The sequence below is a fragment of the Equus caballus genome, chromosome 17 (assembly GCF_041296265.1).
Source record: "Equus caballus isolate H_3958 breed thoroughbred chromosome 17, TB-T2T, whole genome shotgun sequence".
NCBI lineage: Eukaryota > Metazoa > Chordata > Mammalia > Perissodactyla > Equidae > Equus > Equus caballus.
The window spans coordinates 41,514,528-41,542,067 of NC_091700.1; the positions used below are offsets into that span (position 1 = coordinate 41,514,528).

Consider the following 27,540-nt stretch of genomic DNA (forward strand, 5'->3'; position numbering starts at 1 on the left):
AAAGTTAAGAAAGGCTAAGAAACCAGCTGAAACCACACAGCTCATAGGTGGTAGAATGAAGGTTTCTCCTTCCATTACAGCATGCTGCTTCCCCTCTACACATGGACTCCCAGCTGCTAACAAGTATGTCCACTTGAGAGCGAAGGTATGGAACAGGCCCGATCTGGGTTTTGTGGGGCCTAAAGCTTATACAAACACTGTGTCCGTCTTTAAGGAAAATAAAATACAAAATTAGATACGAAAATGAATATTTATTGAGAATGAGGAAAGAAATTACAGGTATTACAAATTTTTTAAAAGGTGACAAATATCACAAATATGTTCTTTCGATTTACACTTTTGGCTTTCAATAGAGATACATCCTTCCTTTCACATCTGTATTTCAGTATGAACCATAATTCTGAAAAAAAATCCAAACATACAAATTAACCTGAAATAAGGCATCCACAAGAACAATTCAGATGTTCCTACATTGCACTGAGCTACATAATTGAATAACTGAATTCCTCTTGCACTGCATACTGTGACTTATTAATGAATATATGTGAGATTTTTGTCACCAGAACACTTATTTCTCAGGGCGTTTCTCTTTCTTTGGTGGCAATTTTGCAGATCCTTTCCTCTAAAACCACCAAGCTTGTCGGAACAAGATGCAACAGACACAATAAGATGAGATCCAGAATGGGATGCACAAAACTTGCAATTTCTCACACAGACATTCTTGCTGTACTGCCAACAGGCTGTGCCCTACAAACACAAGAATTCTGATCAAATCTATTCCATGCTACTTACATGAAAAAAATATATATACTTATATATGTGAGTTTATAATTGTATACTCGGTATTATAAAATGTATTCCAGACAGGGGAGAATATATGTGGCTAGGTATCAATCTTCTCACAATTCTATGTCTCCGAAGGTACGAATTTTCCAGTCAAGCTTCTCAAACCTTGCTTCAAACCTTTTTGCCCTCCACTACCCCTGAACTTCCAGTGCCATAGTATTGGCTCATATCCTTAAGACCACCAGCCCTCGCCCTTGCTCACCATCCACACTGGGTGAGTCATCCTGTGGGTGGTAGGAGTATTCCTAGAAGCCATTCCTCACCCAGATGGCCATGAAAGGGACTGCAAGCTACATAAAAATATCCCACTAAACTACACAGATCCCAGTTCAACTTCCTCTTAGCCAGACCCAAAACACGCCCATCACTCAGATGCCAGCTGACAAATCGTGACAGAGAAGAAGTCAGAGTAGCAAGGGGTGATCTTGAGTAATTGCATTTAAACCATCTTGCTTTTGCAAAATTTAGAAACACACATGATCATGTGAACACACTGGTAGTACCCCTTGCAGAGCCTTCATTAGATTGCTGGAGACTGGCTGCTGGTGTGGAATAGATAGTATTACAGGAAAACAGAATTGAAAGAGAAGCAAGCCAAGAGCTGAGAGGACATTTGATGAGCCTGACAAGGTCTCTGGGTGCCCCCATCTCTATCAGACAAGATTTGGTTCAAAGCAGACAGAGAGTAAGGGAAGAAGACGAAAGTTCCAGCAATCATCCATGTTTTGATGATTTTAATAAACCACAGTGAGACTGAGAATCTCCCCCAAATGTCGCCTCCACAATCCATTCTAAAAAACTTGGGAGATCAACAGTTCAATAATTAAGATTAGCCTTTTGGCCTTTTTTTTTCACCCAGAGTGGTAGTTTCTTATCTTCCTCATGTGCGTATAATGGGCCACTTTGTAGAAAAACTAGCAGTACTATTGTCCCAGGCATTATTTTTAAGAGCCTGACACAGACTGGAAGGTGGTTGTTGTGGTTATTTTCCCTCCTGTCAGTTCATCAAAGCTTACAGGTCTAGTTTCAATGAAGGCAAATTGGTTCTCATCAAGGATTGAGCAAATAAATATGATCCCTCAGAAAAAGATAGTGTAAGGCCCCTTTATTCCATTGGATATTGCCTGTAGACGTGATCCTTAAAAGGGAAATATCCATTAATTTTGGCTCACAAGGACACACAAAATTGACCCCTGAGGATCTGAGGCCTTCATTTACAGGTCTACACAACTGCCTCTTTCCTTGCCTATTGCTACCTGAATTGAGTGAAATTGGCCAGGGAGCCTGAGAATGCCTCTCTTCTCAGACACAGATATCCCACAAACAAACCCAACAATCTTGCAGCCCTCTCCTATCCCTAAGCCCAAATGCATAACATAGGCTATTCTGACAGTTGTGAGGTTGATTAAAACAATGCCTTGCCATGCTTGCTTAGGGCTCCACAGCAAAGTCACATCACAGATTCCTTGCCATACTGCTGCTTCACAAAAGAAAGGAAACACAAACTTTAGCTGCTGGCTACTGTGTGCCAGGAACTTTCATACACACGTCATCCATACCTTTCTGGGATTAATACTATTATCCATATGTTATAGATAAGGAAACTGAGGCTCCGAAAGATTAAGACATTTTCTCCAAGATCTTGCAGCTGTAAAGGGGCAGGGGCAGTATTCAAACAGAAGACATCGGACATCTTGTGAGGTGGCACCTAGAGTGTAAAGTGGAGAGACCATGGGCTTTGGACAGAACAGCAGTGTGACCCAAGACAGATGATGGTGCTCCTTTCTTCATCACAAAATAGGGGTAAGAAGAGCATCCACCTCAGAGGCATTGCAAAGGTTGAATGAGTTGTGGATGTAAAAGGCTAGCACTCAAGATACTCAGTGATTTTTGTTACTTTCCCTTCCTCTCAGCTTCTTGGAGGCAGAGACCACATCTTTTTGATTATCTTGCACACACTCAGCCCTTAGCAAATATCTTTGGAAATGAACCCTGCCATGTCCAGTGCTTTCTGACATGGTGTTTTCCAAAGCAACATTGACATCCTTATGCCCAAGATATTAAAATTCTCAATTCAACAGAATGACTTAATGAAATACCTTATATGACAATGCAAACAAAGTTGGAAGTGGTGGATAAAGAATTTGCAATTTATTAAACCATCAGATCTCTTTTTTATTTAAAAATATTTTAAGTCAGCAGAATATAAGGTGGAACAAAACTCGAGTTGTCAAACAAACATTCTGAGCAGCATCATGCCACAACAACAAGCACGGATGGCTAGTGGGCCAGGATTACATCTGATCCGATAAGGTGATCCAATGAGGCCTGGCTTTTAGCATTCTGAACCAGCTGCTCAGACACTAACCTAAGCACATGAGTGCTAAAGCCAGCTCCCAGTCCTAAATGAAGGCTACACTAGTATAAGAAATAAGATTTGGCCTACAAATACATATTTTGGCAAGAATTGGTCCATTTCCACTTCAAGTACCCTAGTCTAAGCCATCATTATCTCTACCCTAGAATTCTGCAATAGTCTCTCTAACTGATCTCCTGCTCCTGCCCTTGACCTCTCTCATCCATTCTCACACTGCAGCCAGAGAGAACTTTTAAAAACACACATCAGACTGTATCAGTCCCCCAGTCTCCCACAGTTTTTAGAGTCAAAACTAAACCCTTCATTATGGCCTGGAAGACCTAATGGGATCTGGCTTCAGCTTACCTCTTTATTTAGTGAAGGAGTGAGTGAGTAAAGGAGTGAATGAGAGAGATACAGCAAAGCACCACCTATCTAGGATGAAGCCCAGAACATCTTGCATAAGACAGGTGACTGTTACTGCTCTCGCTAACCTTTATGGAATATCTTGAGCACACTGGGATGTGTAGAGAACAACAAATATAATTCAAATAACTTCAAGAGCTATATTCCAGGAGGTGGCTTCCCAAACACAGAATGAAGGGAAGGGTCTTGTTTGGCAACAGTTTTTTCATTCTCTTTTTCCTTCTTAAGACTTAGAGACAATAGTGTGTAAAAAGCCATTAATAGCTCTGGGAAAGAAACTAGGAATACTAGAAAAAAGTATATGTACTGCTGGGAGGAAGGGAGAGAGAGAGATCAGTAAAAAAATAAGAAATGGGGCAGGAAGGTCAGAGAAAGGAAGAATCAGTGAAGAAAAAAGGGGGAATCTAAATATGGCTCTGTTTCTCGCTGCCTGAAAGCTATTTGACTGGGACTCATCTGAAAAAAAAGAAACGAAGGTGAGTCCCTGTGACCTCAGACACATCTGTGGCCATCCAGAAATGGACTGCAGTAGCTAGAAAAGTACATATGTACACTCAGCTCTGGGCAGATGGACAGAAGTCAAGAGCTACAGTTGGATAATACTCTCCCACCACTGCCTTCACTTCCATTTCTGAAAATAATTTTCCCATCAGTCTCCAAATTTCCATAGACACTGACTATACAGGAGCAACATGCAGGAACGAGTAAGTAAGAGATGAGTAAGCCGTCTTCCATTCTCCCTATACCCTTTCTCATAGGGTTTCGGAGTCCTCAAGCACAGAAGTAAGAGAAGCAGACTATAGGTGTTTTAGCTCTTTAAATAATCCCACTGTTCCTTCCTTTCTCTAAACTACTAAATCATTGTAAGTATCACGTATCATATACTGCCTATCTTATAATTTAACAGGTTCAGGAATGCCTTGTCTCTCGTAATAAATTATAAGTTATTTGAGGGTAGAAACCATGCATTTCCTCTTTCATTTGTATCCCCCACAGTTCTCAGCAGTGTCAGAAACATAGCAAGCATTCAAGAAAAACTAATTGCACTAAATATGATTCAATGCTTTATTGTCTTCAGAAATCCTCTCTCAAGGACATGAGAATTCACAGTCTGACATCAGAAAAGAAACTGAGAATAAATCACAGCTAAAGTGTCAAAGGTAATTTCAATAAATCAATGCACTCAACTTTCTCATCTGTATAGCTGGTCTACCACAGCCAAAAACATTCTGATATTGTACCACGATGTGAGCAGTACTAATAATAGTTTATCCTGTTGCCATGTAAACACTGAGGAGCTAGCCCATCAGTAGATGTGCTGGAAATGCTGATCCAATTCTAAAAATATCACTTCCTTTTCTCTTCAAGAAGCAATTTTCCAGGTTAACACAAATATCTAAGGAGAATGCTGAAGCCCATCAAGGCTGCTTGGAACTCTTGTAGATTCATTAGCTGGATGTCCCAAGTTCTTCACACACTTGTGAGGACTGGGGACTGAGTCATCACTGCCATTGCTGATACACCAAATCCTCAAAAATGCAGCAGAGTCTAAAGCTGCAATGATCACTCCTTCCCATTGGACCATGGCAGGAATCATTAAATGGTGAAATTCTTTCCTCTAAGTCTGGAATCGGCTTCAGAACTTCTCTTGACCCAGCACCCCAACCCAAGCAGCCTTGATCAAGCAGAGTGAAGACTTGAGAGAAAGCCTTTTCCCATATATAGGCTAAGGCCTTCTAATCTCCCATGAAGAGCTACTGTAAAGACCAAACTCCAAATGAAAGAGGTTACATTTGTCTTCAGCAATACCTAAACTCTCTTTACAGGAGGTACTCTATTGTTTCCATCATCCCCATCCCCAACAAAACCATCATTCTGGGATGTTTATGCTAAGTCAAGCTGCCAAAATTCCATGCTATGTGACTACCCCTGGGCTACCTTCTGCAGATGTTATTATATTCCCAGGATCTTTCTTCCTCCAACTTCTTTTTCTGTTAACATCTGAATGTCTATGCCCTAACTCCTCCTAGACGCTTCTTTCTTAGTTCCATAGGTAACTGCTTAGTTAGTCTAACAAACTCATCTAAACCGATATGCTAATGCCCCAAAGGAACATCTTTGAATTCTAGCAAGCCCCTTCTGGAAACAATGGCCTGAATGACACAAATAGGAAAACGGCAGACCTTAATTTTAATTGGCTAAAAGAGAGATCTGGGAGCCAGAAAGAGAAACTGCTCCTTGTCACATCTCCTTGATTTTCTCCCTGAGTGCCCACTCAATAACTCTTTTTCAATCAGTCAATGCCCTGAGTCTTTCTAGATCCATTTCAGCAAGCCATCTTAACCACCAAATAAGAACGTAACCCATAAAACATCTAAAAATTCCCAAGAAAAGCTAAGGTCATTGAAAAAAGAAGTACCTTATTTCTGCGGGCCTTTGGACACATGCTAACTGGAAGAGTTTGCTAGAACCCCCTCTCCCCAAAATTTAAAATGCTGCCTCTGCAAGCACTAACCTGGTACCTTCCAGAAGCTGAATAAATTAGCTATCCAATACCACTTAGGTTAAGTGGCTTAATGTTTTCACCAGATCTGAATAAGCCGAGACAACAAAGAGTGGGAGGGGATGAGCATGTATTTTCATTTCTTTCATGAGCTCTATTCTCTGTGGACTGGTTGTTTCTAAAACTACACGCACACAAAAAGCTTTAACTGCATGAGTATTATTCACTTTCAATCATGCAACTCAAAAATGACTTACAGGATTACAAGAGTGTACTATGAAATTTCTAATACAATTCAATGGCCCTTAAGTAAAAACATAAACACCATCAACTGCAGTTATCCTGTGCAATGGCAGAAAACTGTCGAGCCCAATTATGTGAAAATGCAAGAGAACTGTTTCGACAAGCTCCTCACCAAGCCTTTCCATTGCTCATACAATAGAAAATGCTTAAGATCAAAACTCTAATGACATTAAATCAGTTTTCTGATTATAAAACATGCTTTTCAAGTTAGTTCAACACAGCATTCTCTGTCCTAGTACATATATGAAGAAAAACATTACATTAGCTACTCCTAGGAGTAGGATCACAGAAGCCACTTGCCAATCAAGATGTGTACGTTCCAGGTGAAGCCAGAGAAATTCTTGAGGCAAATTTCCTAATGAAGAGTGATGCAAAACACTTGAGACATACAGCCCCCTCCCCCAACCCCAGTTGTGGGTCCTGTTTTATTAACTGTAATCCACTTCCTTATATACTTGCTCAATTGAAGTTTTGGAAAACTATTAGGTTAACATTGGGCGCATTGTAAGTGTACAAAAAAAAGTTTGATAAGTGAATGAATGAATGCTTAGATTCACTAAGGAGCTCCAATGAATGGAGAAAATTGAGAAGTATAACATATAGACTCGTATCTCACTTTCTTCAAAAATGTTATTACTACTCTGCTTGTTAATTATTCTCAAGGCAATTTCTCTTTTTAAAATATTTTAAGGCATTTATTTCCTCAGCAATGAATTAAATATTGGTTAAGCATCTGCACATCTCTTCATTTAGATATAGCATGTATTCTTTTTCCTATTTCACAGATTCCATAAAATGCAAAGTTTATATAATCCTGCCACCGATGTCATTAGCAGACAAAGATAAAAACTCATGAGCTTTGTGTTTTAGTTTATCTCACATTCTGGTACATAGCCCAACCAGGTTGCCTAATGAAAATTTCTCTCTGCTTGTGCCTCAAATACTTTATTTTTAAAATACAAATGATGTGACCAATATCACTGTGATTTAGAAATGTTTTCTTCCCTGTTGGTCTTTGCCATGATCTCCTCTGGATATAGTTCAATTAGATGCCTTCTCAGTTTTTCACAAGTAGCCTGTTTTTGTAAAAGTTTGAAAAACTTTGAAAAAGAACTATAAAACGTTTTCACTGTCAATAGGAAAAAAAAATGGATTGCTTGAGCCAGACACAGCTCCCCGTAGAGCTAACCTTTTGATCCTGGAATCCTTTCATGCACTTACGTCTTCTCTAGAGTCAATGGGAGTGTTGTGTATGCAAGGGCAGCAGGATCAAGTTCAGCCTCTTCTTTAGTACTCTGTAGCCAAGTGGGGTAGCCAGCTGAATCTGGTTTAGTTCAAAAAAAGAAAAAAAAAAAAACACTTTCCTGATGCTTTGAAGTTTTTTGGGCAGTGTAATAATATCGGGATTTGTAGGAGGTTATTTTGCATAATCCTTAATAAGATATTCTTATGGCTTCAAAAAGTTAGCGGGATAAGAAAAGCAAGAACCTCCAGTACTCATAGGAAGTATTTTTTAAAGATCTGTGTAGAAACGACCCAAAACGCATTTCAGGAAGATGTATAATTATAGGACTGTCCAACTGTGTGTCCAGGCAGGAATGCCCCTAAAACTATTCCTGATTGATGGATTTCTACCCTATTTTTAAAAGAGAGAGATATAATATAATATCCCTCAAAAAAGTCTCCACAGAAAACAGAATGGTAGTTGCCAGGGACTGGGGGGAGGGGAAAATGAGGAGTTAGTGTTTAATGCGTACAGGGTTTCAGTTTTGCAAGATGAAAAGAGTTCTGGAGATGGATGGTGGTGATGGTTGCACAACAATGTGAATGTACTTAATGCCACACACTATACACTTAAAAATAGTGAAAACGGTAAATTTTATGCTATGTGTATTTTAACCACAATTTAAAAATATACCAAAAAAGTAAATTTTAAATGGTCTTTAAATGCTTATTCTGTTTAAAATCAGGAAAATTAAAACTCTGTTAGCTGGACAATTCCTGCATGGTTTGCATTCAGTTGTTCATTTTTTTTCTTTTAAATGAGTACAAAATACTCTGATGAACACAAAGAAGCTTGCTGGAGGATTCTATTTGTAAATGGATTAGGTATCCCTGTGACTAATCCAACTATTTGAATTGAAACAGGCACTCTTTCCTTTACATTCGTTATCACCCTAACCCCACAAGTACTCACTGATGAGGACGTTTTCCAGGCGAGGCCAGAGGGCTGAGCAAGGTGACTGCACTGGCCAGTGGAGAAGGGAGTTGGAGAAGGGAGAAGTACAGGAGTCCGTCACAGAAGCCGTGATCTCTCTCTGCTGGAAGCCAGTTCACTTTATTATCACCAAGAAACTGAGGTTCATTTTCTGGCATTTTGGCCTGGACATGAAGAATTTAAAATAATACCATTAGACATAACCTACTGTTTTTAAAAATAAGCATTTTATTATCACTTTGTGGAAGGGTACTAAAACCCCTGTGATTTCTTTATATTGGGAATTCGGCAGCAACTTGAGTCTGGAAAAAAATGGCCTCACTAAATAAGTGATGGTTCCAACACTAAACAGGAGGTTAGGAATGACTTTCTCTCTGGTTAAATAATACGCACACATATTCACACACAGATTTCAGAAGAATGTTGAAGCTGAAACAGAAGAAAGGTGAATATTGTATTTAGTGGTGGGAAATAAAGTGTGTCGTATTAATATATATGAATAATTAACTTATTTTTTCCTCACTTTTTGGAATCCAGATGTTGGGCAACCTAATCTTTGTTCCAAACAACTATTTTCTCTTTGACAAATCCCTCAAAACTCTAGTGGTGGTCCTCAGGCAAAAAAGACACTGCACTAAGACGTAAAATCTCCAAATTCTCTTCCTTGCTATTTCTGACAAATGAGAACTATGGCTACACATATTCAATTATCAGTATATCCAACTAAAGAAAGTATTTTCTTACCTGTTTGGAGAATATTTTAGGACTATAAAATTAACTACTTCAGCAGGATAAAACAGGTCGCTGATGTTTCGAGAAAAACCATTGAACAAAGAACAGGCAATGTATAAGAGAAATACATAATGGCCAATAAATATGCAAACAGAGATTCTGCTTGTGATGTAAGAAATGCAAATAAAACCAGTACAGCAATTTTTCTAGCGGAATGGCAAATTCTGAAAGATTGACAAAAATGAGAGTGTAAGGAAGAATGCGTGGAAAGAGACTTTGTGTACTCTTGATGATAGCGTATATTGGGACTTGAGCATAAATTTAGCAATGTGACAACTTTATCACTGTCAAACTGTTAAATATTTCCATCTTTTGACCCAGCAATTCCACTTCTAAGCAGTTTCCTTAAACAGATCATTGTACATGTGAACAAATAAGATGCAAAAGGACATTCACTGCAGTGTAATTTACAATAGTGAAAAATTGGAAATAAATCATGTCCGCTAACAGGAGCTTGGTTAAATGAATTATTGTTCATTCATTCATCAACTATTGGTTGAGGGCCTACTGAGTACCAAGCAGTATTCTATATACAACATACATAATGCATCCATTAAAATAATGATCTAGATCTACGGTTATTAATATGGAAAAAGGTTACAAGACAGTTTGTACAGTTTTCTCATTTATGTAAAAGTGAATGTGTATTTACTTATATATATTTATACGTAAATATATATATACATTGAGAGACATCTGTAAGGATGATCACTAATACGTTATTATACTACCAGTGGTTATCTCTGGGACTTTTGTATTGCTAATCTTTACACTTTTCTATGCTGTTTGCATATTTTTACAATATAACTATATCATGTTTATAATCTAAAAACTATTAGGGTATACTCATTTTGAAGAGATAAAAAAGAACCATCGGTACAATTTAATTATATTAATATTCAGGAGAAAATACCAGACAGCCACAGAATTCCAGAAATCCAGCTGCATTTCCAAGAAGTAAGATGCAAAAGCAGATGCTTGCCCACAAGGATGAGGTAAATAGGGATAAAGCACAACAGTTCCACAGAACTCAAGTGCACAATGCAGCTGAATGTACTCTACTAAACTAGAAATCCAGGCCAGCAAACTCCCCAAAGACTGAGAAGCCTGAAAACTAATAATAATAAACATATCATACACAGGGTTTTTTATATAACTTGGATGTTATTTGCATTGAAACGATAGTCTTTTAACAGTTTCTAATGTTGCTTTTTAACTCTATCTATCATTCCTTTTTCCTTTAAAAATGATCTCCCATGAAACTTCTCATCCCTTTCATCCTACAAGACAACTTTTAGTCTGAGCACATGGGGAACGTATAGCTCGTTTAAAAAGGTAAAATACTCTTGGCTTTACCTGATTTATGATTATCTTAGCCAAAGTTATCAAGTGCATATCAGTAGCACAATCATAATACAAAAGAATTCCTTTCTCTGCCATAATGAGTAGCATCAACAGGATGTGCATCACAAAGACAGAGAAACCAGAATGCTATACCAGAGCTCGTGCTAGAAATTCTCCCATGAACCTAATGAATCTGAATATATGAACAGCTGGCCAACATGAACGAGAGGACAGAAACATACAACCACACCTGTTAGCTGCAAACGTTCGAGATTTCTCATATTAAATGCAGGAAGTAGTTATTTAAAAGTCTAGGTTTCTACTGTGAGAGATGTACTAATATTCAACTTTGAATATTTTTTAAGTTTTTGTTGTTATGTTGTTGTTTACTCTTACTGGTTTACTTTACATTTTTACACCTTGTGCTATGTATGCATCATAAAACATCAGCTTTCTCAAACCTATATAAAACTTCTTCTCCAGGTCTTTAAGATGGAATCAAATCCCAGGAGTAAGCAAATACCTTGCTTTCACAGTTTTTACGATAAAAATTGAAAACGAAACTTGAAGACATTTGGTTCAGTCAAACAGAACAAACAAAGCAAGTACTGTAGTCTCGTGTCTTTTATTAGGCCAATTTTTGAGTTCTGAACAGCAAGATCCCTTGACCACATAGAAGTCTTAAGAACAAGTACGTGTGTGTGTGTACTCGTGTGTTGAACTCTACCACGGACCCATAAGATGCATCAAACATTCTAGTTTTGCTCCTTTCAAAAACTGTTTCAAGGAATAGGGATCACCTGCCAGTAGATTTTTAAAAGCTGAAAAAATATTCCGTTAACACATGACTTTTCTCATTAGAGAGAGGACACATACAGACTACTGAGCAAAGCCAAGCGTCAGGCTGCCATTGTTAGCAAAGCTGAAAGACTTGTTGACTTGACTAACTATTGTTACCTGGGCCAGAAGGATCAAACTCTCTCTGGTTTCTCACCCTCACTTCCCCATTTGTTATATTCTTTAAATGAAAAATCCAACTTCAAGCAGTCTACTGGTGTTCCTAAGAACAAATCAGGTTTTATAGACCTGAGTATCATGTAAGAACAAAGAAAATCTAGGAAGCCCTAAGAATATCAGACTGACCCATTAACTTTTTGAACATTCACCAGATTAATTTGAATAGGTCTGGTTACCCGTCTTGTGGAAGGGAAAGGTAAGAGTTCAGGTTTCTGGGCTTTACATTAATAGTTCAAAGCTAGACAGTGGGGTGGGAGATTGAGCACAAGCCCCTCCTTGCCTGCCAAAGCACGTCCTCTCTGCAGTTGCTTCTTTATGAATCTTTGTGAATGGAGCATTAAAGGAAATGACTAAAAGAGAAAAAATATACCAAGTTCATCAGTCTGATGCTGCACAGTAAAATGTTACTTTCATTTTCTTTAATGACATTTTTGTAGAATGATGTCAGAAGTAAAGTTTAAAACACAGTTTTAATCTCAAAACTTCTTAAAATAGTTGAAAGTGAAAAATCTCTAGACTAAAAACTGCAGCAGTATAATCTTTCATCTTAACTATTCAGGATCAAAGGGTTTATAGGTGGTTTAGTATGTGTGTGTTTGTGTGTGTGTTTTCATAATCAGCGTTGAGTATTGAATCAATCCCTTCTTGTGGTTCTATTGCAATAATTGTGTTCGAAGCAACTAAGAATATTTTATTAGCCAGTATGCAAATTTTTAGTACTTAAAACTGAGTAAATATTATCAAATCTCTTAGATGGCGTCTAAATGATGAACTAAATTTAAAAAAAACAGAAAAGTTCAATTCAGTAGAAAGTATTGTAGTAACAGCTTATTTAACAAAAATAACACACTGAGTTGCCTTTAACATAATTTTACTTCAATTCTTATGATAATATTTACAATTATATATTTATTACTGTCATGGCAATACAATTTGGGGATTATTAATAAGGTCAGAAAAACTCTTCCCCTGTGGTAAACTAAATAGTCTCCCCAAGTGTCCATCCAAGTCTAGAATCCTAAAATCTAATTAGTTTATTAATAAGAAACTAAATGAAACACTTCTACAGAGATACATACATACTTCTATATCTCGAAAACTTCAAGGAAGGAGCAGTTTTCATGAACACATAGAAGCTATACTGTTGAGGGAAAAAGTATTTGAGGCTTTTAAAAAAGAAGAAAAAAATTACAAGGGCCCTTCACACTTCATAGGCCTTCCCCTCATTCACTCTGAATTCTTTGAAGGAGGGCTATGTATGTTTTAGCATGTGCCAAGGCTATACTTTTACCTCCTTTCCACCCCTGCACCAATCACTACTTCCCACCAAATAACAGTTAGATACCAAGAAAATCAAGCCTGGGGCAAAGTCAACACCGGCTCGACATCTGCTAAAAGGGCATCCACAGGTCATCTGGGTGATGCTCTGGTGCCACAGGCAAGACTCCACCCATCTAAACCATTCCTCCCATATCAGCTTCTGTCTTATTTCCAAACATCTCCAGAAAAAGAGACTCCACAGTAATCCATTCCAATGCTTAACTTCGCTTTTGGGAAATTCTTCCCTACATCCAACCTAGCCTCCTCCTGCTGAAGTGAAAGACCTTGCCTTCTGTTCTCTTCTCAGCAGCAAGGAGAACACCAGTCTCCATACAATAAACCTTCATACACTGAAAAGTTTTATCAAGCCAGCCACCAGTTTCTCTCCTCCAAGCTGAATAATCCTAGCTCCTTTAACCTTCAGAAGCCCTATTTTTCCAACCTTTTGATCAATCTTTTGTCTTTCCTCTGCATTCTCTTCTTTCTCCATGTAATAGCCCTGGACTACTGAGAGTGAAATGTGAGAAGCTGAGGCTTTAAAGTGGACAGGAGTGGAGGTCTGAGAGCTGTTCAACAGGGTCTAGAGATGGCAAGATGGGACGACGGAAAACTGGAGAAAGATACACTGGAACTTAACTCATAAAGCCAAGCTAGTCTCGGAAATATAAGTCTTAGTCATTCTAAATTTTCCACAATTTCTTGCAGAGTCATTGTATTTTCAAGACTAGCATTGGATAATGTTATATTCAGTTACAAGTTTTGTGAATGTCAGTCTTGCTCAACACTGACATGCTGTTCAAGGCACTCTTCAGTACAACTTCAGACTGCAATAAAACAGCTACATAATATCGGCTGACTCAGAAGAACACAAATCTCCAGTAACTCATTAGCTAATAAATGGCAAATGCAAATATCACAGTCACACACAAAGACACACGGTTTGACTCTATCCCAATCTTTCATCAAGACATAGAGCATAATCAATGCCTGAGATAAACATTCCTTGTCCTGAGATGGACAGATGTGCCTTGCAGTTTTGATCTAAATCCCAGGTGACAGAAAGTCCTGACGACGTCAAAGTGTTTCTTAGAGCCCCCTGGGTTCCTGTGCCTCAAAGAATGTGCCACACACAACACACTGAGAGTTTTCTTTACAAGTGTTTTTTTCTTTCTTTCTTTCTTTTTGGTGAGGAATATTGGCCCTGAGCTAACATCTGTGCCAATCTTTCTCTGTTGTATTTGTGGGATGCTGCCACAGCACAGCGTGATGAGCAGTGTGTAGGTCTGTGCCCGGCATCTAAATCCATGAACCCTGGGCTGCTGAAGTGGAGTGCGTGACCTTAACCACTACACCAACAGGCCGGCTCCTTTTTCTAAAATTTTTATTAAATAAGAATCCAAGAATAAATGCATTCAGATGTATGAAGTTAAATTTTTTACTCTTGATTATGACAGGATACTTAAAAAAAGAAAAAGAAAGAAAAAAGGTTTTCACAAGATTGAAGATGAAGGCTTCCCTAATTTGTGGCCTCAGTAAGGTTAAATACTGATTAAAGACACTTTGGCAAGATGCCGCTTCTGTTGTGCCAATTTTGAGAAAGACAAAGTGGGGTGTTTTACAAATTCTTGTTTCTCAAATACCACATTTCTGCCTCAGACCTTTTTTTTCCCTTAAGGCATAATTTCTTCCACAAATATATGTGGTTCAGTTTGTATTTCTCAACTGTAGGTCAAATTCTATTATTAAGGACCAAGGCGGGGTACCTTAACAGTTGCATGCGTGTTCCTGCATCCATTTGTGAATTGGGTGTATGAATGTGTCTTTAATTTACTATGGGATTGTGTGGACAAGTTGGTCTCTCACTGATTGAAAAGGTATCGGGCTACTTATCAAAAACAAATTGCTGCCATCTGTAAAATAAATGACTAACGATATTAGTATCATAATGAAACTCATGAATCAAGATAGATGAGGACAGGGATAGTTTTAATATCCAAATTTTGCATACTGAAAGAAAGTTCAGGTACTGATAACTGCAAAGACGGCCCTTCCCTCCTGCTGTGAAGCCAAGGGTGAAGTTCTCAGCAGGCTTGGGGCATCTGCATTGCAATGCAGAACTCAGGGATGCTAGATGGAGGGTGGGCTCCTTTTCTGTGTATCTTCCAGCCTGACTCCTCTGACTCCTACCACTGTAAATTTACGTGGGTAGCACAGGACCTGACACATAGTCATGGCCAACAAATCGTTGCTGAATAAATGAACCAAGAAATAAGGTCATAGATTCTAGATCATATCTTATTGGTACCAAGATTTTGCCATAGCTGGAGAAACTCAGGCAAAGAGAATAAAATGCCTGTCTCTATGGCATAAACTGAACTCAGTGCTCAGGTGTTCTTTTTATCCAGTTGTATTTTGACCACCTGATTTAATGAAGCTATCATGGAGTGTTAGGACCCTACACTGAACTGCTCGATTCCATCCCTATTTATTAGATGTCTACATCGTAATGACCTACATTACCTGCACAGAGTAATCCAGGCTATTAATTAATTCAGGGCCAGAAATCAAACACATGCATGCCGGCTTAGGGTTGAACCTGCTCCCCATTAGACCACGATCTCAATTCCTTTGTGACTAGTTATTGCTGCATTCCATTGTCATAAACTGAATCCCCACAGTAGAGTGCTATATTAAAATGCTGTTGGCTGTATTTCAAAATATGGCCTATTTGGGAAATCTCTTTCCAAGGAAAAAGACATAGCAGTAACTGGGGTGTATCTCCAGAGTCACAAAATCTAAAGATCAGGAAAACATTCAACTAAAATGTAATACATGACTTTTCTTTAATGACTGAATGATACTGTGGCTTGCTACTAATGGTTACAATTCACTAAAATCAAGCGCTAAAGTGTGTTATTCAATGCATATAAAATATGGTTACCTTTACTGTCATACACTTAAGAAAAGGCTTTGAACCTTCGTCATTTTAAACTCTAATGTATTTAAATTGCCATTTATTACAATGAATCTCCATTCATCCCCTTTTTCCTCCTCCACCAACGACCCTTCCCCTAGGATAAGGCACTCTACCCACTGATCTTGGGCTTTCATCCCCTCCCCTACTAGTAAGGATTTTTAAAAGCTCCATCAAACCAGACTCCAGTTACTGGAATATAAATGACAATATCCTTTACAATGTTATCATTCCCAAAGGAATTTATATTTTAATAGGAAAGTAAATATAAGCTAGCCAGTTTCAAAATTTAAAAGAAGGAACATATAAATTAGTAATCTACGGGTTCATCATACTAAATAAAAATAGAAATACAGTATAGCGAAACTTAAAATTCCTAAAGGTCCTTTACAAAGACTCACCAGAAGAATCAAAGATGATCATGGCACCAGAGAATCTGAATTACTTTTCTTCCCTATAGTTTGAAAGGAATGTCCTGGACTAAAATGGAGGTAAAAATTAGTGCAATGATTACGAAAATTTTGCCTTAAATTTTGACTAGTTCAGAGTCGTAAAAGGGCAGGACAGAGCTTCTTGCACATGGCTTGTGGAAATGTAAACCAGGATGACATTTCTGTAGGAAAGTTGGCAATACATATCAAAAGTCAAAGGTATATAACATTTGACCCAGTCATTTTACATATAGGAATTTATCCCAGGGAAATAATCAAAGATTCACCCAAAGATTTGGATACGAGATATATATGCAGCACATTTTAAAGAAAAATAAAATAATTTCAAATCAACCACAATGCCCAGCAATAAGAGATTGATTAAATAAAAACGAGCATCCATAGATGGGATCACTGTGTAGCCACCATGGTGGGGTAACCGGCTGCACACACTGACTAGAAAATAGCCACTCCGTGATGCTGCCTGAAAAAATCACAAAGTGTTAAGTGGTGTGACTGGAATGATCTTACTTAAGGGAAAAAACTCTCACACACACAGACATACATTTATATACTTACATTTTTTTTTTAACGACTATAAGAATATACCCCAAGCTTTAAATGCAGTTCCCTCCAGGGAATCTGACAGAGAAAGAGAGAGTGAGTCGGCAGTGTGTGGAGAGACAGAAAGTTTAATTTTCTGCTTTATAAAACTAGTTATTGCTTAAATCTTAATCCAGCAAGTATGTTTTATAGCTCAAAAACAAAAATTAAAAGCTTTAAAAAATCATGTTTCAGAATAAGGATGTAGGAAGCAACTCACAACGTTTTCTCAAGTGAAAAAGAAAGCAAGATATAAAATAGCACAAACAATATGATCCCAATTTTGTAAAACTAAATCATATATGGCATAGAATCTAAGGGAAATAGAGTCAAAAGGAAGGAAAATATATCAAAATATTACTGGTTAGTTCTGAGTGGTGAGATTAAGATCATTTTTTTTCTTTCTTTCTGAATTTCATAAATTTTCTGCAATGAACATAGATCACTGGCATAAGTGAAAAACATTAAATATTATTCTTAATACATTAAAAATTTTTTAAATTATCAGTTCAATAAGTTAATGGTATTTGCTTTTCTAACGCTAAGACTTACACCTTCTGTAACTCAGAAGCTTGAGATGTCAAATTTCTACAGATGAGTATCCTTTTAGCTCACTATGATATGCGTATTCTAATAAAGACTTAAAATGTTAGATGAAAGAAGAGAGCTTACATAGCAGACCGATGAAGCTGACGAAACTGAGGTCCAAAGAGTTAAAGTGGTTTCCAAAAGCTCAAATCTTTCATTTAATGGAAGAGTTGAGACGAGAGCTGATTCTCCCAGTCCAGTGTTTTTCCATGACACGTTGCTGCTATGTTTTGGATGAGAATCACTGAAACCACAACAAAAATAGCACTTTAAGAAACGTACAGCAAAATGGCAAATGGACAGAATTTGTACATAGCTTCACAGAGAACTGTTAAACACAGCAAAATTCAGGTTCCACTCTCAAAATCCCATTGGCCTTTCTGAGAATTCTATCTAGAGAAATGATTAGATTGGACCTAAAAGGATACTTAAGGAAACTTGATTTTTATTTTAATAGTAACACAATTCAAAGCTTAAATGAAAACATCTGGTTTCACTTTCTCTACTGATTATGATAGCTAGAGATTCTGAGACATCAAGCATGACTGTGTCATTTATTTGATATGCAAATAAAGTTCTTGGCTTGAGTGTAAATCTTATACTTTCAACAGTGCCCCTTGTAGCTAATTATTTTTTATATCTCCTCCAAAAAAAGCTTGAGGCAGACTTATTCATTAAGAAATGCATCCTTCCCACAAAATGCCTATAGCCACAATTCCCAAAAAAAGTACACCTTAATTAATTAGAATCCAGATCACTGGGATAATTGCCATCCTGATTTTTTCCACCTTTCCCCAAAGGTTGTGACCCAAACCCAAGGATGAAAGGCCAAATGGGGGGTAGGGAGAAGGTGACCACATGGCAGAGTGGTCAATTTCTATTGCAGCTATGAAGCAGACCCATTTGTTAAGAGCCAGGTACTGTGCTAAGTGATATTCAAAGATTACCAGGGTCAGATGAGAAACTTGGAGTTGTTCCCAATGAGATCAGACCCCCAGAACTGTTCTCACACTGCCTGGCTCTCACCAAACACCCTCTACACATACACACACACACCCCTGCAAAACAAACGGAAACACCCATAACTCTCATTCCTCTCATTAACCAAGTAAGTTTGACATAACAGAGTATTAGGCACTTTCACCCTTGCTAATGAAAACCTTGCTCTGGCTCTGTGAACCACAAAGCCAAATGTGTAATTCCGGCCCTCAACAATCAACTACTTTTGAGACTTGTTGCAACATATCCTCACATTCAAAAGGGCTTAGGCTTATATTTCCTCACAAGGCATCCTCTCCCAGTTGGGAACTCGGCATAACCATGGACATTTACAGGGTACTCGAGTGTGGCTGTGTGTTCCTTCATGTCAGGCAACATGACATTTCAGAAAATAGGGGACTGGGAGGCCCCTCCCTCTCAGTTTTCTTTTCACCAGACCTAGATATAAAGTTGATAATTCTATCTGAACCAGAAAGAAACACTGAGGAGAGAACCCAGGTAACAAGGTACAAATATATACCTCCCCAGAGTCAAGTGTCATAGTCTCACTTCACACTAGTCCTAAATTTGTGGTGGAGAAGGCAAAATCCAGAATATTCTTTCATTTATTTAAGCAAGCAGAGATTAAATCAATGGGGGAAAAAGTGGCCATAAATCACAATTAACTACTGTTTGACTTGTTTTAAATAAACAAACTAGTGAGTTCATATAGCCAGAATTTTAAAAAAATATGTTCTGCCACCTACTTTTATGACATGAGGGCAAATGAATAGTATTCAAACTTGCAGCAGGGTATTCAAATAAGGAACTGCCTGGTTATAACACTAAATTTGTATCTGTTAAGCCCAGTCCCCACACTTTCATGTCTAATGCTGCTTATAACAATTGCTATTTATAACCCTTTGAAGTTCACAGTAGTCATTGTAACATCCTAAAATGCCTACTAAATAAATCAACTAGATTAAATCCTATTTAGTATAGTGATACTAATCAACATATTTCACATTTTTCTCATATTTTAATTCATTGAAACTGACAAGCCACATATGATAATACAGTCCAATTAGTCAAAAATAGCCCAATCCTGAACATTTAAAACCACACTTGTTTTACAAATATGACAAGTAAAACAGAAAAAGAGACAGAGCTACATCGACAATCCAGGAAGCTATAAACACTGCACTGACTGTAATATCATCTGATGTTACATATTAAAATATTTAAGTATGTCCAACTTTTTACATTGGTCCAGATCTCACATCCCTAAACAGACATAAACTGTTCGAAGTGCAGAAATCAAGCTGGTTTCTCTCATCCTAGCTTCCTGAACATTCTGACCACAGCCCTACCACCACCTCCCTCCACCACACATACCTTTTCACTATTTGAGACATTGCAGGGTGAGGGAAAGAACAAGAAAGAGAAGTCTCATGACTTCTGAAATTGAAAAGAGGAATTAAGTTCTGAAAAGGAGAAAGAGAATGACAAATTTGCTTAACTCCAGTATTGAGTCAATATTATTGCTTAATTACTTTTTAAAAGACACACTAGATCTTTTTAGCCATTTCTTTCTTTATTTAATTTATAAGAAGTGAAACTCTAATGTAAAGAAACTTGTTCCACACACAAATACCACTCTGCCCTTCACAGCTGACAACATCCCCTTCACCCCAAATGATAGCTTGTGTGATAGGGCCCTGCCTTATGTCCTTAAATACCAAGCAACCTAAATGCTAAAATGAGGAACCTAACACAACTGAACTGGGAAAAACACAAAGTGGAAATTTATCCCCCTTGGAAAAATAAATAAAATGTATGTTAAGGAAAGGGGTAATTCAGGGAACCAGAGCATTTAAATAAATTCCCAGATGTTTGTGCTGCTGTGTGAACGTCTTAAAAAGGAAACAGCTTTTCATTACTTCATGAATCCTCCCTCATTGTGAAGACGATTTCAAAGCCCCTAGCATTCAAAGGGGAAAGTCTCAGGGTTGTCAGATTCCTGCTGTGTCTTGGGCACCACGAATGTTCCAGGAACCCATAGAAAAAGCTCAGGCCTGAAAACATGTCTGATTTTGACCTCCCAAACCCCAAGTCTATGTTTACACAATTCATGATTAAGATGGATTTAAGAAACTCAGACAAAATCACATTTCAAATTTCCCCAATCAGTATTTCAAAACAATCAAACCAATAGTCATTTTAACATTAACAGCATGGATAGGATGGCCATAAATCCCTACACTTTCCCCTGGACATCACACGCCTTCACTGGGATGCTTTAACTGCCTCTGGCAGTGCCAATGAATGTGGTTAAAAATCAAGCAGAAAACGTCCGAATGTGCACACTCAGCTACATCATTTTCACTGTCTACGACTCAAAAAAATTCTCAAACAATTTTCACCCAATTTGGCTTGCCTTTCTTGCCTGTAAATTGCAATACTGCCAAGTTACAAGTTAAAGATTCTGCCAATTTCTCGGTTTTGTGAGCAATGAAAGAAAAAGTCAGAGTTCTTTCCCTAAACGGGTAAAGTGTGTGCGTGCGTGTGTGTGTATGTTGAGTTAACATTTGGTTACAGCAGTATACTATAACAACATATGGAACACTTGTTCAAAATTTCCAAAATAACACACATACACTCTTTGTGTACAGATCATGAAAAAAATGTCAAACCCATATTGAACTGAGAGGGACTAGGAGAAAGAGTGTTTGTAGCTATAAATGCTAATATTCACAGCCATTATTGCTGCTATTTAGGCAGAACAATTTACCACCCTTCTAGATCTTTATTCTAATGTGACTCATATCACGCATGTGGTCAAGAGACTAGTTTCAGCCTCCACACAAATAAATTTAACTTCTAGAAAAATCCCCAAGGCAAATTTACAGCCAAAGACAGACTCAGTTCAGAAGCGGTGGTGGTCATGGTGGCAGAGGTTCTTCTGGGGTGACAGCTCATTTAGGCCAAGAATGAGGCTCTGAAGTCAAGAAGGAAACACTGAGAATGCCCTCCAGGCATTAAGAGCAGCAGCCACGGAGCCAGCTAATCAGTTTACCTCAGACTTTGCTGCTTTTAAAGAAAAATATTGAAATAGATTTTTAATTGTAAATTCTGGGAAGTATCTACACCCAGGCCTTCAAGACCTTCTCTTCCTTCCCAAAGCTAGGAAAGTGGTGTGTTCACTGTCAGATACTGATCATAAATAGCCAGAAAGTCACTGCAGATGAAAAGTTAATCTCTGGCGTGAGAAGCAAGAACTTGCATACGCCATCAGCAGGAGTTCACCGGGCACAACCAGTCCGGAGGGCAATTGGGCCATATGCGCCAAAAGCCTTAAAAAAGGCTTACGTATACCATAAATACTGAGACACACAAAAAGATTAAAGAATACTCAATGTCTTACTCTTTGTAATAGTGAAAAAAAATGGAAAAAACTCAAATGTTCAAAAGTAAGAAATTTGACGAAATGGGGTACATCCTCCTATAGATTATGATGCAGAAATTTTAAAAATCATGTTATAGAACAATATTTAATAACATAGGAAGTATTCACATATGTTATTTAGTGGTAAAAGCAAACTAAAAACATATTAGGCTATGACCATAATTTGGAAAAAAATTCTACTGTATAAAGATATGACTGAAGTGATGGACACCAATAACATTATTATCTCTGAATGATGATACGAAAAGTAAATTTTATTTCCTTCTTTGTGCTTTACCGATTTTCCAAATCTTCTACAGTGAAATCGTATTATTTTTATTTTATTATTTTTATAATCAGGTAAAAAATAAATTTTATTTTTAAAGTTAATCACGTGTGATTCTTACACAGAAACGGTTTCCTTTCTTTCCTTTTGTCCTATCCTACCACCTATCCCCCAAAAACAGCCTGAATTTTGCCAATTTCCCAGACTTCACTTGGGTTCTTTTCCTGATTAACTGAAAACAGTCCTAGAGGAAATTGGACTGTAAAAGCCAAATGCTTCATAAGTTCATGTTCAAAGAAGGCAAATAGGACCACGAGTAGCCAAAAGAATCTGGTGATGAAAATGAGGCACTAAATGGATTATTTACATTGGTCTTTATTGATAAAAATATTAGCAGGCTTGGCATTCTTCAATTACATTTTGAAGTAGAAATGATGGCATTTCACTCATATATTCATTCATTCATTGTCTTAGTCCATTTGGGCTGCTATAACACAATACCACAGACTGGTAATTTATAAACAACAGAAATTTATTTCTCTCAGTTTTGGAGGCTGGGAAGTCCAAGTGCCACCAGATTCGGTGTCTGGTGAGGACCAGCTTCCTGGTTCATAGACATCAGTCTTTTTACTATATCCTCACATGGCGGAAGGGGCAAGAGAAATTTCTGGGGTCTCTCTAATAAGGGCATTAATCCCATTTGTGAGGTCTCCACCCTCATGATCTAATCACCTCCCAAAGACCCCACCTCCAAAATAACGTCATATTGCAGATTAGGTTTCAACATATGAATTGGCGGTGTCGGGGGGGGGGGGGGGGGGAAGCAAACATCAGTCCACAGCTGTCATTAAATACTATACACCTCTTATGTGTCTACATGGCACCAGGCAAGGAATACAAGGAAGGCAAGCCTCGCCCTTGGCTCAAATCCCTCACAGGCTGCTGAATGCTTGGCTGTATGGCAGTTTTCAGGGCACCCACCTCTTCCTCACCCATCCTCTTCTTCAGCCACAGCAGTTCTTCTTTATACATCAGCCTTTCATTAAAGTTTCATTTGAATAAATGATTCTTTGGCTTAAAAAAAAAGAACATTTGGAATTTTCTGCTGTACTCTTATTAATCAACTAGATGCTCTGGAGTTGAGTGGCATCCACTAACAGTTTTAAATGAACTCATGGGTGAAACTATTAGCCAAAATGCTACCCCCCATATAATGTGTTATAATTTATGTCTTCTCTATCTGCTTTGAAGACCTTCCATCAACCCTTCTCACCTCTTAGCACACATATTCCTTAAGGGGTGTGGATTCCTAACTGTTGCTGGTTGAGTATAACCACATCCCTCCACATTCTCAGGGGCTGGGGGGCTGTTTTCCTTTAGGCCCCTTGACTATAATCAAGTGGTCTAGCTCTTTTCCCAAATGCTGGTGTAGGCAGGCTTCACAAGAACTACCGGGGAATTCATTTAAAACGGAGAGTCAGGCCCCACCTCCAGAAAATCTGACTCTACAAGACTGAAGTGGGATTCTATGTTTTTAACCAGCTGCCCAGGTGTCTTCTAGCTTGAGAAACAATGTTAGGAGACAAACTTCTAGCCTGGGCAAGGGTGGCTCAGAATGTTGTTAGATATCAAAAGACCTTGGGCATCTGTTACTGCACATTTTCATAATTTACCTGTTTATATGTATCTTTCACCCAGTAGACTTGAAGCTCCTTTGGACAAAAAACTTGCCCTAATCTCTACATCGACAGGCTCGGCGCAATTCCACTATGTCCAATAAGTGTTGGGCATTAAATTAATAAAACAAAGGACAACAAAAATTCATCAAAATCTGATTCTACTAGACTAGAAGTTTTTTTGCATCAACAGATTATTATAATAAACCTGTTATTAGAGTTCATATGCTTTTTCTCCTGTAAGATTAAATTAAACTAAACAATAAGGAACAGATTTTTAAAAAAATTTTCTACAGTGCTTTTGGGTTTTAAGAGTGCTCCATGAAATAAATAGGATAAGAATAGTCACCCTCCTGTTTTAGTGGAGGGAATAGGCCAAGGAGGGAGAAAATGACTAGCAAGTATAGTCAAGAATGCAATGTGGTGTAGAGAAAAAGCATAGTCTTTACTGCTGGGTTTGAACTGGAGCTCTGCCATTAGCTGTGTGATCTTGAACAGGTTATTTAAATTTTCTGAACCTCCCCTTTTTGTGCACGTACTGTATAGACAGGGACAGACAGCAGGCTTGTCTGAAGGATTAAATGAGTCTAGGAGAGTGGCACATAGCGGGAGCAAAGCAAGCGTTACTTTCCTTCCTTCCTGATACGCTCTCTACCACAAGGACTCAGTCTATCTTGCTCAATATTATATCCTCAGTACACAGCACAGTACCTGGCAGGCAGTATGTGTTCAACAGGTATTTACTGAATTGATTGATTGAATAACGTAATCCTAGGATTTTTTTTTAAAAAAGTTCTTTTCCTTTTACCTATCAAATATTATCAATCTATAAAATAATAATATTACTATAATCCTTCCCCCAACCAGAAACCCCAGATGTTCTACATCCTAACGACAAGCCCTATTCAGTCACAACCCAGGGAAAGTGACCTAGAGATTACAAATTAGAAAATCAATTTTTAAAAAAATTATTTTATTGAGGTCATATTGGCTTATAACACTGTGTAAGTTTCAGGTGTATATTATTACATATCAGTTTCTGTATATACTGCATAATGTTTACCACCAATTGTCTAGTTTTTGTCCAAAATTCAAAAGGAAATTTCCATTTAAATGTAAGACTACATGCACGTGTTTCTCTGTATAATAAAACAAAACTAACGTATAAGTATCTCTTTATTCTGAAATTTGAAAATGAATTCAATTTGTATAAAACATTCCTAGTGTTCTATTTATTGTAATCTCCTTAATTTTTATATCAGCAACCCTAAAATACAATTTGAAGGGTTTGAAGTCCTCAAATGTCAATTCTCTTAATATGATTTTCTTTTTCAGGATCATCACTCTGTGGGTTGAGAAGAGACTCCACAAGAAGAGTAAAGAGAACACTGACTTGGAGTCAAATAGCCCTGCCACTCACTCACCAAGTGACCTTGCATAAACTCACTGAGCCTCAGTTTCCTAGTTTATAAAATGGAAACAAAAACATCTACTTCACGGAGTTGTTATGAGGATTAGAAAAGGCAATACACCTGAAGCACCTATGAAACACAGCAGGCGCTCAACAAATTGTTCCCTCCTGCCCCTACCAAAATGCTACAAAGAGATTCAGCAGCTCCAATTAAAGGTACCACGTCTAGGTATTTTCATAATTAATAATTGTGACATCAAACTAACACCTTTTTTTAAGCCTAGTTAGTGGCAAGGCCTTTTTTTAGTCTCTTTGGAGCAGAGTTACCAGGTTATAGCAGTCCTGAGACTCGCGAATGTGAACGCTCCAACTTTTCCAGAGAGGACAAGGGCTGTGTCAACCCACAAAAGCTTTCTCTTTCCTGTGAATGTTCTCTCAGATTTCCCCGCGGGACTTCCCTGAGCTACCTTGAGCTAAATGCCCCACCCCTATGACTTGCCTTTCTGAGAATTTAAAGCCTGCCCTGTCTGCTGCCCTTATATTCCTTGAACATCTTGTATTTATTTCTCTGAATCTTTCATTGGATTGTAAACTCCATGAGGACAGGACAGTGTCTTCTTCACTATCTTGGGTTTAATCTCAAATATCAATTTTCTAACTGCAAGATTTCACAAAATTTTCTGCTAGATGGGTTCTCCTACAACTAGTTTTTAGGATTTTTCTTCTTTTCAAGGCCTGAAAGATTAACCATCTAGGCAGAACAAGGATGTGTTTCATTTATCTATACGTGCTTCAGTGGGTCCTGGCACAGAAATATCAGCTCTCTCAATAAAATAAAAATGAATCCTTCGAATCTTAACACCAGTGGGGAAGCCTCAGGGGCATGTGATCTAGTGCAGCACCACAGCCCCTCAGCTTTGTTTCCTGGGCCACCCCATGAAGGTCCTGGGAGGCACTGCTCACCCTTTAACCTCCCGTCCTGGGTCCAGGCTAGTCACCTGAGGCTGTCTCTCTACTCCCCCCTACCCCAGTCCTCTTCCCTCCATGCTCCAGAGATGAAGAACTTCTGGTAAACAGCCCTAAACAGCCATGCTCACTTCACCATGGATATGCCCATGTATCCCTTTTCACGGCCTATTTTAATTGCCTGGCTTTGTCTCTGGAGAGAAAATTGGATTGTAAGCTCTGTGAGGACAGGAACTGTCTTGTTCACTATCCCATTCCTGTGCCTGGCATATCGTAGGCTCTCAATAAATATCTGTTAACTGAATGACTTCCTTTTGGCAAGATTTTCAAACATATTTGACTAAAGAGTAAATGGAAAACAAATGGGAAAGAATCTTAAAATACAAGAAACTCAGCCAGGAAAATACAGATTTCCAGTCCTAGCTTGGTCTCCAGGAGCTCCGGCCTTGTCCACCGTTAGACTGGGCATATCCACCCTGTCATGTTAGTCGAGGCAGCAAGACTTCCCAGGCGTCTTTTTCATAAGGAGAGAACTCTGCTAACCACCCGCAGCCCTCCGCACAGCTCAGGTCCTGTCTCCCGGTCCTTTACATGCCTCCCTGCAGTCCCTCCCATGCCAGCCAGACAGTCTCTCAGTCCCGCGTCAGACAAGGCCTGCAAGGGAGCCCACCCCGCAGGCACAGTGCAGGACCTCCCCTGGCAGGTCCAGGAGTGTGGGGAACACTCAATGTCCCAAGAAGGAGGCACATACAGGAACAGAGGATGAATCCTTCCCAGGCCTGTAACCTACCTATTGTCTGTGTGACCAGCTTACTTGAGGGAAAGAAGGAAGTCCCAAACTCACTTCTACAGGTGAAAATACCTATAGGATCCTCAGAAAGCAATCAGCCCTGAGTTCACTGATTGCAGATGTGGGAACCTTGTGTAATTCTTTTTTGGTCAAAGACTGCCTGACTCTGAGCTAACCCCTGCCCAGAGGTCGCTGGGGCCTGGAAATACCCTTGTGAATTCTCCCCGTCTAGGCCGCGGGTGCCTGGGGCTTCCCTGCCACCGGCCA

At 38.5% G+C, this 27,540-nt stretch overlaps 1 protein-coding gene across 6 annotated transcripts in view; it reads right to left on the bottom strand.

The window, feature by feature from the left end:
• Positions 1-236: 236 nt before the first annotated feature.
• Positions 237-27,540, bottom strand: part of LOC102150380 (uncharacterized) — a 77,500-nt gene continuing 50,196 nt past the window's right edge. For 4 of the 6 annotated variants that reach the window (XM_070239698.1, XM_005601200.4, XM_070239699.1 and 1 more), the window contains 3 exons: positions 17,806-17,965; positions 8,632-8,816; positions 237-7,758 (listed from right to left, as the gene is read on the bottom strand). In XM_070239698.1, the coding sequence (XP_070095799.1) occupies positions 7,722-7,758; positions 8,632-8,816; positions 17,806-17,965 (382 nt within the window). In that variant the 3' untranslated portion in view covers positions 237-7,721. The remainder of the gene's footprint in view (positions 7,759-8,631; positions 8,817-17,805; positions 17,966-27,540) is intronic. The other 2 variants (XR_011427743.1, XR_011427744.1) reach the window with 2 other exon arrangements.